This window comes from Centroberyx affinis, unplaced genomic scaffold, assembly GCF_046629955.1.
Source record: "Centroberyx affinis isolate AG114_WGS23_722 - 3 ecotype Tasmania unplaced genomic scaffold, CSIRO-AGI_Caff_v1 ptg000522l_1, whole genome shotgun sequence".
NCBI classification, from domain to species: domain Eukaryota; kingdom Metazoa; phylum Chordata; class Actinopteri; order Beryciformes; family Berycidae; genus Centroberyx; species Centroberyx affinis.
The window spans coordinates 44461-60294 of NW_027279171.1; the positions used below are offsets into that span (position 1 = coordinate 44461).

Here is a 15834-nt window from a genome sequence, read left to right on the forward strand (position 1 = left end):
GAGAGAGCCGGAGGAAGTTGAGACAGCATCAGTAGCCAGCACTGCAGTGGTGTGTGACGTTTCTCCTCTACACGGTATGGAGATCCCACCGTGTCTTCGGACACTGACTGAAGTGTGCCGAGACAAGCACTGAGGGAAGGAAAAGAGGGAAGGCTCTCGGGGTCGGAGAGAGAGGAGAGAAGGGAAACGGGAGAAGCCAGGAGTGTGTCTCTGTTCTGGGGGTCTCTGTCTCTTTAAGCTGGCTGTTTGTTACTGCAGAGTGTGTGGGTGCTGCAGTAGAGACGGAGAGAGCTGAGAGAGACAGAAACAGAGAGAGAGAGAGAGAGAGAGAGAGAGGGAACGAGAGAGAGGATGAGGGAACATTGACAACAGCAGAGCGGCGGAACGAGAGAGGAACAGGTTGCGTGCCGGCAGTGAGAGTGCGAGTCGGGGCTTATGTCCACAGAATAAAGTGAGAGAGAGCGGACAGGTGTGGACCAGAGAAGAAAAGAGAGAGAGGGGCGAGAGGATTAGAGACTGAGTGAGGAGTACAGGTGGAGGGGTGGCAGAGCGAGCGGAGAGGGGGCTGTTTATTCGGAGCGTGGCACCGGTGGCAGAGTGGCTGCGCTGGGATGGCGGAGGGGGGCACTGGGGGGGCTGGCGCTGGGGCAGTCCTCAGAGGGACAGGGGCGGCCGGGGGCAGGAGAGGAGGGCCAGCGAGGGTTACGCGCACAGGACGGTGCCTGCCGGATGGTGCCACCATGCCCCATCCATGGCACAGATAGCACCCCTGATCCCGGGGCGCGGGGTGGCCAAAGGGGAGGCAGAGGTGGGGACCGAGGCGGGGGCCGGGGCGGTTGAAGGCGTCGGGGTGGGCAGAGCGTTTTTCAACCAGGTGTCTCTGCATCTGGAGGAGGTCAGGGGAGATTCGGAAGGGGAGGACGGGGTGGTGGGCAGCGCCTGTTTCGGACAGGTGTCCCGTCGGCTGGGGCGGCTGCTGAAGAGGCTGCCCAAGTCTCGCTCCTGGAGTGACAGCCTCCGGATCCTCCGACGAACCTCCTCCAATGGATCGCTGCTCCCCACCTCAGGTATGGAGAGGAGAGGAGAGGAGAGGAGAGGAGAGGAGAGGAGAGGAGAGGAGAGGAGAGGAGAGGAGAGGAGAGGAGAGAGATGAGAATGCTGAAGTAGTAAAGAACAGAGATTGGGAAATGAGAAATGATAGATAAAAGAGATAAAAGTTAAAAAGGTATCTAAGAATTGACAGAAAGGAAGTGCCTGGTAAGACAGAGGTCAGTGGTGATGAAAAGAGGAGTCAGTGTTGAGGAGGAGAAGGAGATGATGAGTAGATGCTGTTGCCTTGTGTCAGTTGGAGCAGGTTTGGCCTCACAGGCCGGCTATGGGCCAAAATATTTGGGTATTGTGTGCATCTGTCCGTCTATCTGTGAACTGCAATGCCCTCAAGCCCCATTACTCTTTGTCTATGTCTCCCCCTCCCTCTGCCCCCCTGCCCCCCCTCTCTATCCATCGGCTGATCTATCCCTCTCGCTTTTGTGTGTGTGCACGTGTGTGTGTGTGTGTGTGTGTGTTTGTCAGAATGGGTGTGAATAGTGAGACAGAGGCTGCAGATTGGTGTGAACAGCAGAATACTCCAGTAAACAGGTCAGATGAAAGCAGTGGGATCCACAATTTATTCTGGCTACAGATAAACGTCGCTCTCTCTCACACGCACACACACTCACACACAAACACACACACACACACACACAAAAGACCTCTAGTGTTTTTTTTAATCTGTAGAGAATACCCTATGTGAGTGGATTATCATATTGACTTTCATATTTGTAGCAGGAATCTGAGATGAGAGTGAGCTGCTGGAGGCTGCATGGCAATAAAGCATCGATTTTTCCCACGTTTTCTCCAAAGAGAGGACCGGCTAATGTAGTTTTGTTGGGTGATGAATACAGAATGTAACATTAGCACAATGTGCAATTGGGGCAAAAAAGAGGCAGAAAGTAAAATGGCCGGGTGCTGCAGAATTATTGATTAATTTACAGCAAGATACGGACAGGTGAATAAAACAAAAGTTGCTCTGAGGATCTGTGTGTGTCTGTTTGGGTGTGCGTGTGTGTGAGAGATAGAGAGAGACAGTGTGTGTGTATGCCCTCACTTGCCTGTAAGGGCCTGATAAGACCCTGACCAAACATGACTCAGGGAGCGGCTCATCAAGAGCTCACCACTCCACCTGGGTGACGTCATGCTGCACAGCTTCGTAAACAGCATCAACGCTGGAGCCAGATAATGGATATTTTTAGATCGCGTCCCCTGTAAGGAAGCCCAGTAAATCCTTTAAGAACTAACCGGGCCAAACCAGATTCCTCGGTCCCTCTTCTACCACATCTTCTATCATTTCTGCAAAGCATGTAATTATCTGGGATGAAGCTGACTGGCTGCATTCTTCTCAAATCCTGAAAACTACTATGAATATAATATGTCGGTGGCAGTGGTTTTGTTGCAAGGTGGTTGAGGTGGATAATGTGTGTTAGGGGAGGGCAGAATGTGTCCAGGGTCTAGGCTATCCTCTTGTTATTGACAGAGCTACATATTTCCCTCAGACGATGCTATTGACAGGACCTGCTAAACAGGCGGTCAACCAGTTAAAGGCCTTTAGCACATAACGCCTATAGGAGAGACCGTTGTAAATCAGGTGGCAAAAATCATCAAGATGACTTTACAACGAAGTGAGGTGCACCGAGTACTACTTTCTGTGTCCTGCTGTATTCATGGTGGTATCTCCAAAATGACAGCTTTTCAGGGGCTAAGACAGCTTGTTTTTAGCTGGACGACCTTGCATTTTTGACTTTATCTAAATGGTTTTGAAAAGGAGCATCTAATCCTTCAACTGAATTTACAACATGAAAGCCATCAAAATTAGCACGATGAGCTTTTCGCCCAACAGCGACGATATGATTATCAGCCGCAGAAATGCTCTTGAGAAGCAAGAGACGGAGAGGAGATACCCCTCTAAGCATTCAGTCACATCCATTTACCAAGCATTGCATAACCCTGGCTGCTCATTGGACAGAATACGTCCTTCAAAGAAGGCTGAATTAAAGCTTGGTCCTACTCTTTGTTTGATAGATTGATTGATTCAGGGGGACGTCTTTAGATGGACAGATGGGGGGGGGTAGGAATGGAAGACAGAGATACTGTAGAGATGGAGGTAAGAGAATGATACATGTCAGTACCAAATATAGAATCAAATTATTTTTCCAGGACACACACACACACACACACACACACACACACAGACACACATACGCACACACACACACACGTGTGTCAGAGTGAATGAGGCCAGATTTTATCCAGGTTAAGAGAGACTTGTTGATTTCGGCAACATCTGGTAGGTCAGCATGTGAAATGCTTATCCTGGTCAGTGTGTGTGAGAGAGATTTTAGACCTTCAGATTGAGGTCATTTTTGTATAATGAGGTCATTTTTGACGGTCCTCACTTCTTCAAGGAGCTAGTTTAGTGTTAGGTCTAAGGTTAGGATTATGGTTTGGGAATGAATGCAATCAATGGAAGGTCCTCATAAAGATAGAAGTGCAAGGATTTTTGTGTATGTGTGTTTTCTGTGGCTACAAGGTGGCTCTGTCAAATGTGAAACTCGAGTGTATTCAGGCTTTCCCTTACACTGATTTAGTGCGTGTATGTGTGTGTGTGCAGGCCTAGTATCAGGTGTACCTCCTTGGGATGCGGTGCCGGGGATATACGAGTGCTGATGAGCAGGCGGAGGAACTGCAGCAGTGATCTAGTGACCCAGAGGGAGTCTCAAGGTTATGCAGGCAGAGAGGCGTGCTGACACAGGCAGAGAGAGAGAGAGAAGGGAGGGAGAAGGCTGAAAGAGAAAGAGAAAGTGGAAGACGGAGTCAGCAGATTGGAAGGGTTTTTGTGTGTGTGACGGGCAGCTGGACTGATGGATAGAGACTTGATTCCTGGAAACAGAAGTCTCAGCGTCCTCTAACCCCATCCCACTACCACCCTGGACTCCGTGTTAGGGACTGCAGGGGTTTCCCTATGCTGTGCAGTGGAAAGTACAGTGTTACTCAGACTCTCTAATGGGGAAGTTGCTTGGACTTGGTTAAAGCGAGCAGTGGAGATTCCTCACTGCTGGTTTTTTATGGGGTCTTGGCCTATAGCTCAACTTACTGACCTCACTGGCATACTGATGGTCAGCTTTCATTAGAAGAGTTGAATTTAGAGTGCACAAGTAATGACACTAAACGCACGCACACACACACACAGGGCCAGGACCCCCAGAGATGATTGTGATGAAGCTGAGCCATAAACAGTCATCAGTGTCTGTTCCCTTGCAGAGAGCCACCATGTCTCGATCCTTTTCTGTGTCTGTTGTCTCAACAGGAGAAGGGCTGGTGGTGTCATGTGGCATCATGGTAGACTGGCCTTGGTTACTCCTCCACAGTACAGGAGACGGCTCTCAGTGAGGAGAGGAGAGGATCTCTGTTATCCCGTCATTCCAGTCTGACTGCATTTCCACTGCCACTGCCTCCAGAGAGAAAGGGGGGAGACAGATAGATAGATAGAAGGAGATAATCTGAAAAAGAGAATGACAAAGCCGTGTTGCCGGCCTGTCCGGTAGTAAGGATCTATATTGGTGACTCCCTCTAGGCTTCCTCTGCTGCACAAGGGTCGATCACACCGGCGGCGAGGGAGAGCTTCGATCGCAGAGAGTTTAATGATGGGATTGATTGCCAGTTCCCAAAAGCAGCCATTCACATTCTCTTGGTGGAGGCTGCTTGGTGTCATTTTTTCCATTGTCATGTTTTTCTCTTGTCTATCTTCTCACCCTCACTCTTTTGTTTTCTTTCCCTCCCTCTCTCCAATCTCATTCTCCTCGGAAGCTCAAGGAGCCAGAAAATCATCCAGTTTCTGCATCGGCGCCTGTAACCCGAGATGTTCCTGCGTGTGATGAGAACTGGACTGAGTGCTGTGTGTGTGTGGGGGAGAGAGAGAGAGAGAGAGAGAGGACCTGGAAGATGGGGGATGTGGGTGGTTGTTTTTCTGTAACAGTGGGTGTGGGACAGACAGCGGAGGGGGACAGATACAGATTAGCACTGTTTCTCAGGTCAGGGAGGATGTGTGTGTGGCACCAGACAGAGACAGACGCATGGCGGGGAGATGGAGGGAGGGACATGTTGTCTTCTCAGCTTGTCTGGGTGAGGGGTAAAGGGGGGGTAACAGGGGTTAGTAGCTACAGCATAGGGGCGAGGATATTAACACGGTCACTAATGAACCTTAAGTGTGCTCTGCGGGTCTTACACAGTCTTACCAAGGAATTAAGGGGAGCTTTGGGGGTCTTTGGGGAGCTTTGGCCAGTCTGATCCCATCAGAGCTTGTTTAGAGCAGTTATCAGTGTTCCCCCACTGCACTGCACACGCACACACACACACACACACACACACACACACACAGACACATAGTTAAAAACCCACTGACCCTGTGGTCACAAATAAATCATAGCACTGGGTTTTGTTTAGTCATGTACTTACTCTGCTTAAATCATGCAGCAGAACTTGATCCAATCAAAAGAAACTGACATACTGACTGATACTGACTGATTTCTTTTTGTGTGTGTGAGAGAGGGAGAGAGAGTGTTATCAGTGTGGGAATGATGCAGGATCCCAGGTCTACCTCTCTTGTTGACAGTGGTGTATCAGAGGTGGGGCGTAGAGAAAGTTTCCACCTCTCAGCGTTCCTCCCATTTTCCTTGCCGCCCTCCTAGCGGAATTTCCTGTCCTCAAAACACACTGTAGGCTAAAGCCAAAGGGCAAGGCCTCATAACCAGGCTGCTTTCTGCCTTTAGAATGACAGTAAGAGAACTGTGAGGTTGACCTGAGTTAGAGATGGAGGCATGATCTCTAATCCAGATAGAGGGGGGACAGAGGGAATGAGAGAAGGCAGGGCAGGATGGGAGTTTCTCCTCTCCCTTCCCTTCGTGTTTCCTCCATCTTTGTTTGGGTTGGCTTCTCTCTCTACCAATCTGCCAGTCTGTCTCTCTCTTACACACACACCCTTTCTCTCTCTCCCTCTATTTCTGTGGTGACCTCTAAATTGTCATGGGCAGTGTATGCCTTATCTGCCCTTTCCTCTTTCCTAGACCCATCCCACCTGTCAGCAAGGCATCACAGCCCTTTGCTCTGCCCTCTCTCTCTCTCTCTCTCTCTCTCTCTCTCTCTCTCTCTCTCTCTCTCTCTCTCTCTCTCTCTGCCCCCCCACACTTCCACACACTGTCCATTACGCACTCCTCCATGTCCCTGCTTCTCTATTACTGTATATGTTACTCCAGTTCCTGTTTCAGCTCTCACCCCTACTTGAATTATCAGGCCTACTATATCTATATCCCATGCTGACATAGAATACAAAATAAGGTATCCACCATTGGAAACCACATGATTACTGACATGAACATTTTTAGATAGCTTTTAGCTAGCTAGTTTTTAGCTAGCTTGAGCCCTTAGCTTATAAAATAATAGCATTTGAGAGGATGCAATCATATGTGACATATGTGATTTTTAAATACTGAGCACTGGCTACATGTTTATCGTTTTGGAATGAAACCCATCCACCAGTGAAACCACCTTATGAAAGTAGAGCATGCACAGCTCTGACACTAAGCATCATACAAGTACAGTAGAGGCCTGCGTCTCTTTCTGCATCAAGAAGAGGGCCTGTTGCCTTGGTTACCATGCTGCTGCTGAGTAGAGAAGCAGTGGTGACCCTCTCTGTGTTGGATACAGACAGAGCGGCTAATATGAGGAACAGGATAACAGCATGGTGGCAGCTCAGCTTAGCTCAACTTATTTATCCAGCAATGACCGCAGTGACAGCAGCGATGAAGAGGTGCGCCGGATCCTTTAAGTATTATAGGGGTCCTTCAACTTATCAGTGAGGGATTAGCTTGTGTGTATTCTCTTCAGCACAATATTTTGTTGTTGTTGCTGAACCCTGATGAATGGGTGTAACCTACAGTAGTTTTAAAGAAGTGTGTCTGCACGAGCACCATAAAGAGGATCTGACTCAGAGTTTCCCCATTTCTCTGTACTCTGATCTTCTCTTTGCTCATGTGGTTTAAGAGCCTTCTCTCTTTCCTTTAAAAATGGACTATCTCACCGACAGAGGAGAAGTGAGATTTGGGGTTGTGTGTTTCAGTGGAAAGGCTCTGGCTGAGGCCACAAAGTCTGCAAGGCATAAACAAACCGTCATATGTGGTCCCAGCTAAAACTTTAAGGAACAGTAGACTACTTTGGAAAGTTTTGGGGAAATACCCAGATCTATTCTTTCCCTGTCGAACAGTGGATGGGAGTTGACCATGTCACTGTTGTACTGGTACAGTTCTTTGTCCTTGAATGTATAAGTGTAGTGTGTCTGTGTTTAATCTATTGTTATACAGTATGTCTTGTTTGTATAATATGTGAGGCCCTCTTATGTTCTGTGCTGCACCTATTATGTCAAATCATCATATTCTTTATGTAGCAAAATAAAGCAATTCTGATTCTGATGCATCTCTTAAATGCCATCTAGTGGATTGAGCTTGATGTAACAACAGAAGAGGATCTCAAAGGTGTAATTAGTAAGTTAAGATGCTGGATTTTGACAGGTATCCTATTTGATCATCAGCCTATATTTGCACACTATAATGATAGGTGTTTCTTGTAGGTCGGTGGAATTATTTTCACTCAGTCTGACTATACACAAACACATTGTGGTCAGTTGTGTTTTGTTGTTAATGAATATTCTGTGTTCTGGCTAATAGCCATTAGCTGTATGTCTGGCATCAACCACTAGGTGGAGTCAGTTTGCTATGTAATAGGAGGTTAATGGTGTGACTGCATATGTTATGGTATTGAATCAGAGTTATCTCTGGTTATCAACAATATCTGCCACTTAATCAGCTGGCTAATCAATAATTCACTCACTCTCTCACAGGAACGACCCCAGCAGAGTAGAGCAAACACAAGATGTTAGATAGCTGAATGATGGCATGTCATTTTGTTGCGGTTCACTGATTGGTGTGTCTGTGTGTCTGTCAGACTGCAGCTACACCTGTCACCTGGAGTGTGAGGACCAGGTCCAGCTGGACTGCAACCAGAGGGACAGGAAGCCTGAGGAAACTCCATCTCCCAGAAGCCACTGCTCCACAGCCCCTCAACACAAGGTGAGCATTACCCTGATACTCCTGAGTAGTGAATTCAGTGAAGGGTACAGCTATTAGAGCCATTTTGTGTCCTTCTCCTCCGCCTGCTCTCCTCTTCTTCCTTTGGCAACCCACCACACCCCACCCTCCTGTTTCACTCCCTGGCAGTGTAGGCTTGTTTTATTCCATCAGCGGTAGGGCCAGTGCCACTGCTGTCCTCATTTCCTCGGCTTCTATCACAGGACATGAATATTAACTAATTACATCACCTCAGAAGCTGTATTTTCTCTCTAGGGAGCCTCTAATATGGACTAGCTGTTTGTTAAAGATGACACCTTGTGTTCCCATTACATGTGCTATCTAAATGCTAATAGGATCTAGCCTGCAAATAATGTTTCTGCTCTAACACAATATAGCCAAGTGTTAGGGAGCAGGGTAGAAACTAGACATCTGTGGCTGTTTATTCAAGGCATGGTCCGCTACATTAAAAAAAAACCCAAAACAAAGCTCACTTCCTGCTTTCGTGCAAACGCGCTCTGGTCTTGTTGCGCCCACACTCTCATACTGTATGAGCTACAGTTTATCCAATGATACAGTAATTATGTAAAATGCTCCCTCAAAATAGTACTTCGCCCACTCTTTGTGCATATGCATGTGTGTGTAGAGGAGCCTGTGAGTGAGTGAGTGAGTCTGCGTGCTGCACTTGGCATCCCAGCTTCAGTCACCCACGCAGTGTGGCACAGCACGCACACACACACACACACACACACATCACACACACTCAGAGAGCTAGATGGATACCCAGCAGGCCTGCAGCAGAGAGTTGGCAGTCATGCCATGCCCAGGGGGCAGATAACACAAAATTAGACCCCTGGTAGTGTGCCAGGTAGTACACTGCTTCTACAGAGCACACACACACACACACACACACACACACACACACACACACAATACACATGTAATCACACAAGCATGCTACTCTGAAATACACTGACAGTGGGTGGCAAAGATGGAAGAGGGGAGGGGGATAAATACAGTAAATTTTAACAATTGCTCAAACTAGAATTGAGGCAATTTTTTCCAGAAAGAGTTGAGACATGAATGTTTCCACATTCCACATCTATTGGTATAAAAATATTAGCATATATACTTATGTAGAGTCGTCAGAGCCTAAACACTGTCACACTCAGTTTTTCGAGTATAATAACGGTCTAGTTGACAGTAATGAGCTAAAGTCAGAATTAAGAGAGAGTTGAATATGTGTCTTGGAGGCATGTTAAACTCTGTCTTTGTCCACTCTGTTGGTTCAGAGAGCGCACTGTACTGCAGACAAGAGGAGAGATGACGAGTTATGTCCTACGGTCCTCCTCTCTCCCCTCTGCTCTTTTGTTCCTGTGCCTGTGTGTGTGTTTATGTGTGTGTGTGTGTGTGCGCGCGTGCGTGTGTGTGTGTGTGCGCGCGTGCGCGCTCGCTCTCTCTCCTCTCTATCTTTAAGAGTCCTCTTTGCGTGTGCATCAGCAGAAATTGATTCCCTTTTTCTTCAGTACACACACACACATACATGCAGCGCACCGACAGCATTGACCGGGCTTCATCGACATAAAGCCAGCAGCAGCAGCGTCATTCAGTGTGTGTGTGTGTGAGTGTGTGCAACATCCCACCCCCAGCCCACTGCCTTCTCCAATAGTGATTATACTGATGGAAGCGAGGGCCGAGGCTGCAGGTAATCTGTCTTCGGCTGCCTCAAACCTGACAGAGAGACACACTCTGTGTCAGAAGGGGTGGCATGCTGTTTAGCTGTCCTCCAGCTCCAGCAGTGTCATATAGAGGTTTACTTTAATCCGGTCCGGGAATATTTCAAATCATATTACAAACACAGACACAAACACAGATGCACATACACACACATTGCCATCCATCTCAGTGGTGATAGGAGCATTAGCTGCTTTTTTGATGAGGGTGTCACTGCCAGGGTCAGAGGGCAGCTAGTAGGGTCAGTGTAAGGTTAGGGGTCACCGTAATCCCTAGCCTGAGGGTAATCACACAATATGCTGTTAATCTTACTTTAAGCACTGTGGCTCCCCCCTTATACCACAGGCAGCAGTGAAGCTGGGTGGAAGCTAGGTCTGTGTTTTTGTATCTGTTCCCTGCATTTGCTTCCATGGATGGGCATCGATCTGGGTTCATTCTCTCTAATTATGCCGTGTGGTCCTACATATAAGCTCCATATTATGCAGCTGCTGTGGTGCTAGCCTCAGGTTTCTAGTCAACCATAACATGCTGCAGAAGAAACGTCATTAGCACGGCAGAGCAGCCATCTTCCCCAGTCTCTTAGCTGCTCCCTGCCACTGCAAATCAAGTGCTCTTATTTAAAACGGGGAGCTGTGAGGCTTCATCTCTCTCATTCATCAGTGTTTCTCTTTCGCCTTTATGCCCCTCTCCATCGCTCTCTCTCTCTCTCGCTCTCTCTCTCGCCTTCTGTAAGAGGAAGTGGCTAGGCTCTGCAGGGTGCAGTAGCTAGCAGGAAGAGAGAGAATGGAGGGAGAAGGGGGAGGGTGTTTGTGTGGCTCAGCACAGAGCTTGCAGGCTGATAACACACTCAACCACAGATGGTTGAGCAAGGCTGCAAGAGAGTGAGGGAGCAGAACGGGTGCAGAGAGAGAGTGAGGGAGAGAGAGAGAGAGAGAGAGTGAGAGAGAGGCTGAGTGGGAGGCATCTGTCTCTGTAGTAGTACTGCCAAGGCAAAGAAAAGAAGAGGAGAAGGAGGAAGAGAGGAGAGGAGGAGCACAAAGTCGGTGAGCGTCTCTCAGTGTGGTTTGCTTGTTTGCTGCAGCCAAGAGGTCTTCCACCACTATTCACTCTGGACTCCAGGGACGGACGGACGCTCACACACATAAACACCGGCATAACAGAGCTGCTGCAACCTGGACTCTCTGAATTGAACCTACAGCTGTGCGTCTTACCAGCTGATCATCATACAGAGACTCAGCACAGGAGGGAGTGAGGACAGTGTGTGTGTGTGGCATCGCACGGCTGCCTCTATGTGTGTTCGTTTGCGGGTATGACAGGTGCTCTCAGGTGAGCGGGGTTAACTTGAAACCCAGCTGTAATCTGACTCCATGACACCAGTGTGCGTGCCCGTGCGCACGTAAGAGGCGGTTACATGCTGCATATGCCTGTGTGCATTTTTAGCTGTGCACGACTGCGTGTTATGTGCATATAGGGTGCGTGCACGCGCATGTGTGTGACACCAGCGTCACAGGAGGAAGTGACACGTCTGTGCTCGCTCTCGGATTTCCTGGTCCCTCTCCGGTGGCACGCCGAGCGCCGAATCTGAGCCGACCTCACCTGTCTCACCCTCTCCTCACCCCTGCAGGTGGGCCTTACGCTCTCTGGATGCATCAGCTGAGGAGCTCTGCCTTTTTCTGGATGAGTAGGGGACAGTTAGATGCTCGTAGACTCTGATCGTGGCCGGGTGTCACATCAGCCCTGCCTTTCAAGGAAAAACAGCACTTCCTAAAGCTGTCATCGTGCCGGAGGCCGGCCCCGGACCTGGACCTCTCCATGACTGTCAACACGGTGCTGACCCCCTCCATGACCAGCAGTAACAGCATGAGCAGTGGGTACTGCAGCCTGGACGACGAGAGCGAAGACTTCACTTTCTTCACAGCCAAGACCTCCTTCTTCCGCAAGCCCAAACACGCGGCTAAGGTACAGCACTGGGGTTAGGCTCGATTAGACTGTGGTGGGGTGGGGAGTAAGAAGAACTCAGATGGGTCTATGGCTGGTGTTTTCGGTTGGGGTGGGGAACAATCTGCCGGTCATGTCAGGAACATTCAGCTGAAAAGGAGAAGTATCGAGAGGAAGTGGTGCTGTTTGTGTGTGCCTGAGTGGGCCCTTTAGGTGTATGTGGATGTGTGTAAGAGGTGGGGGGGGGGTGTTATTGTCATCCATCTGTTTTCTAACATTGATCAGCGGCCCTCTCAGCCTTGCTCATTAACCTTGAGCTGCGCAACGATGCCTTTTGACAGCTTCTGTGTCATGTGAGTGGATAACATAACCCCAACCCATACTGCACCTGAAAACACTGTCTGGAGACTGGAGACAAGAGTGCTCCTAACTGTACTGCTGTTTATGCCGTGGCCCCATCTCAGATTGTGGCTTAGGTGCGGCATAACAACAGTCCACAGAGAGAAAATGCTCTTTACTATGTTTTAGCAGAGGTAGTGCGTAGCTGTTAATGAGACTATATTGACCTTTTTGATGCACTAGAGGCTTCTTCTCTAGATTGCGTGGGAGAGGTTTCCGTAGAAACGAGGCTGATACTTTTACACCAATATATTTGTGTATGTGTGTGTGGAGGGCAACCACTTAACTGTTACAAGCCATTTTTCTAGTTACCGTAGCAACTGTTTCATTTTTCTATCCACTAGTATCATCATCCATATGCACACACGCACACACACACAATTGGATACACATGATCAAGATTTGCACTCTGTGGACACTTCCAGAGATTTGGTCGTGGTGTACAGTCCATTTGATTAGTTAATAGATGATTATGTAATATAATAACATATAATATATCCTGTGAGTGATCGATGTTGCTTATTCTATTGTTATGGATTGTCCCATGTTGTGCGTGATTAATGTTTTCTATACAGAGAGCAAGGGAGAGAGAGAGAAAGAAGGAAAGAAAGAATGAGAGAAAGATACATAGTACGAAGGGAAGTGTTTCTGATTGCCTTGAGATTAAATTCTTGAAGCTACGTAGGCCTGCATCTACATCCACGTAAACATGCTCAGCCCTCTCCTAAGTGTCTTGGACCTGGCAGTGCTGTTGGCATCTGATTTGGAGAGAGCATAATCTCTAAATAATTGACCAGCTGTGTTGTCAGAGTGTGGAGTTAAGGTTGCGGAGTGCTAAGACAGAAGGGTATTGGGGTTAGCTTGTCTGGCCTGCCAGTGGAGAAGCTGCCGGCTGATGGGGGTTAATTTGGGTGGTGTCCTTTGGCACCGCAGAGCCATTGCAAAATGGCATGAAATATAATATGGCAGCACTATCAGCTATTGAACATGGGAAGGAATGGGCTCTGAGTCCTCAATAGTAATTGAATTGTGTCTACTGGCAGAGCACTAAAAGTTGCCCTGCAATCTCCCAGTGCAGAGAAAGTGTCTGTTCTTTTCCTGTGTTTGAATATGAAAAGGAGACATGCAAAGACCTGTGTGGCATCCTTAGCAGGTTCACAGCTCTCTCACCTCAATACTGTCAATGGACACATTTAGAAGGTATGTGTATAAGACATTAGTATATATCAAGGTGTCCAGTTCAGTCTAGTTCCATGCTTGCGTGCATGTACGTACACAGACACACACAAACACACACAGAGGGAGATACGTATGTTCATCATAAGAGCGGTAGAGGTTCAGATCCTCTTTTCTTTATTACTGTAATTATTTCCAGAGCTGAGCCCATTGCTCCAGATAAGCCAGCCAGCTTTAATGTGTTTTGCATGTGTGTGTGTGTGTGTGTGTTGTGTCTGTAGGCATGTACACTTTTCTCTGGTCTGCTCTTTGATGCAGTGATAATGAATGAATTAAATCACTGTTGTTTATAATTAACACTTGAAATGCACACTCACATACACACGTACACACTACATAGACAGTCTCACACACCATACACAGCACACAGCAGGCAGCATTAGTTCGAAACAAGGATTTGTGCGTGTGTGTGTGTGTGTGTGTGTGTGCAGACCCAGGTCTCTGAGCTGTGAAATGGAATCAGCGTGTGTGTTCTGGACTGTGCTTCTCATCCTCAACACTTGACCTACTAATGGTGCTGAGCTAACACACACTATTCCTTGTGTGTGTGTGTGTGTGTGTGTGTGTGTGTGTGTGTGTGTGTGTGTGTGTGTGTGTGTGTGTGTGTGTGTGTGTGTGTGTGTGTGTGTGTGCGTGCGTGCGTGTGTGTGTGTGGGTGGGTGTTATGTGCATGTCCATGTGTGATTGTTAAATTATGTCTGCATTTCTTGCACATCACAGAAAGGTAATTTGTCATAATGTTTTTCTGTATTTCAGTACTATGATCTAAAGAGATGCATTCTAACTTCACCCACATACCCTCTAGATTCTGATCTGGCCCAGTGAGATAGGAATGGTGGCAGCGGTTTTAGTAGTCATTCTAAGCCATTATCTCTCTCTGTCTCTCTCTCTCTCCCTCTCTCTCTCTCTCTCACATATTTTCTCTCACTACCCAGTTTAGGACGAGGTGTCTCTTTTCCGTCTGTAGCCAGTTTCCTGAGCCTTGATGGCCAATGGTAATAGACCCCAGAGTGTAGTGTTACCTTACGATTACACAAACACACACACACGCTCTCTCTCTCTCACACACGTACACACTCTGTCTCACACACACACACACACACACAGACGCAGGCAACCTCTTTGTCGTAATGGTCACACTCCCGGGTTTGACTAATAAAGTTAAGAGTCAGAAGAGTCAGTTCAAATTAAGGATAGGTGGTCAGGTAATACACACACACACACATACACACATACACACACACGCACACATAAAGTTTGGCGCATGGTTTATTACTCTCTACTTGGCAGAGACATTACAAGTAGACATATGACCTCCCCTGTCTGATCTCATCAGAGTTAGAGCATCAACACTTACCCATGTCACCCTGAGGTATGTGTGTGTGTGTGTGTGTGAGTGAGTGTTTATGTGTGTGTGAGTATAAGCATGGCACGTATACATGTGTGTGTGATCCTTATGTAACAGTTCTAGATATCTTATACACACAAGCTGCCTTGCGTCCATCTGTATCACACCATTTGATTGGTTGGCATGGCCTGCACCTCTCTCTCTCTCTGCCTTTCTCTTGGGCTGTTTTTCACAATCCACTCACCTTTAAAATCTTCTTTATTTATTTATTAATCTGGGGGAATGGCCCTTGCTCAATTTACCCATTAAGTGAAGAGAACACACACACCGCTTGCCTCATCCATGGGTTCCTCTTAGATTGTTTGTGCTTCATGCTAGCACTTTAGCATACACTGCTATCACGTTGAGTGATAGCAGATGACTAGCATTTTTTCTCAAAAGTGAGAAAAAATGAGGACTTGTAGGAGCTCTAAAGTTAAATAGTAAGTAAATGAAATCATAAATGATATGATACCGCCATGTCTGACAGTTTTGTGTAGGAGATTGGAAGAATCTTTACAAAATATGCTGAAATAACATACTGTTTGTACGACCAGCGAGTAGTTTCCATGTTTACATACGAAATGAATATGGTGGGTGATGGAAGACTGTACAACTAAAAATCACTATGCAACTGTAATGTTTATATGTTTATACTGTAAGGTTAGTCTTCTTACTTTAGATAATGCTAATCACCAACTATCACTCAACATACTGTATGCTAAAGAGTTAGCATAGAGCATTGGAGCCAACAATACTGGGGTCACATGGATGATTTCGGTGTCTATGTTCTTGTCACTTAACAGGTAAGCTGGCCAATCTTCCAAAAACGTATTATTTGCGTATTCCTTTAAGCACTCGGCTCTCTCTGGGCACACTGTTCAAGACATTTCACGTCTATCTATTTCATAGCCTCCCCATGGTCTG

General features: G+C 47.3%; 1 protein-coding gene across 5 annotated transcripts in view; it reads left to right on the top strand.

Annotated features, from left to right (window-relative positions):
- Positions 1–15834, top strand: part of rassf5 (Ras association domain family member 5) — a 28651-nt gene that overhangs the window by 6025 nt on the left and 6792 nt on the right. For 2 of the 5 annotated variants that reach the window (XM_071517805.1, XM_071517806.1), the window contains exon 2: positions 8092–8216. In XM_071517805.1, the coding sequence (XP_071373906.1) occupies positions 8092–8216 (125 nt within the window). Of the gene's footprint in view, positions 1–8091; positions 8217–10193; positions 10200–10870; positions 11907–15834 lie in introns of those variants that run through there. The other 3 variants (XM_071517808.1, XM_071517809.1, XM_071517807.1) reach the window with 2 other exon arrangements.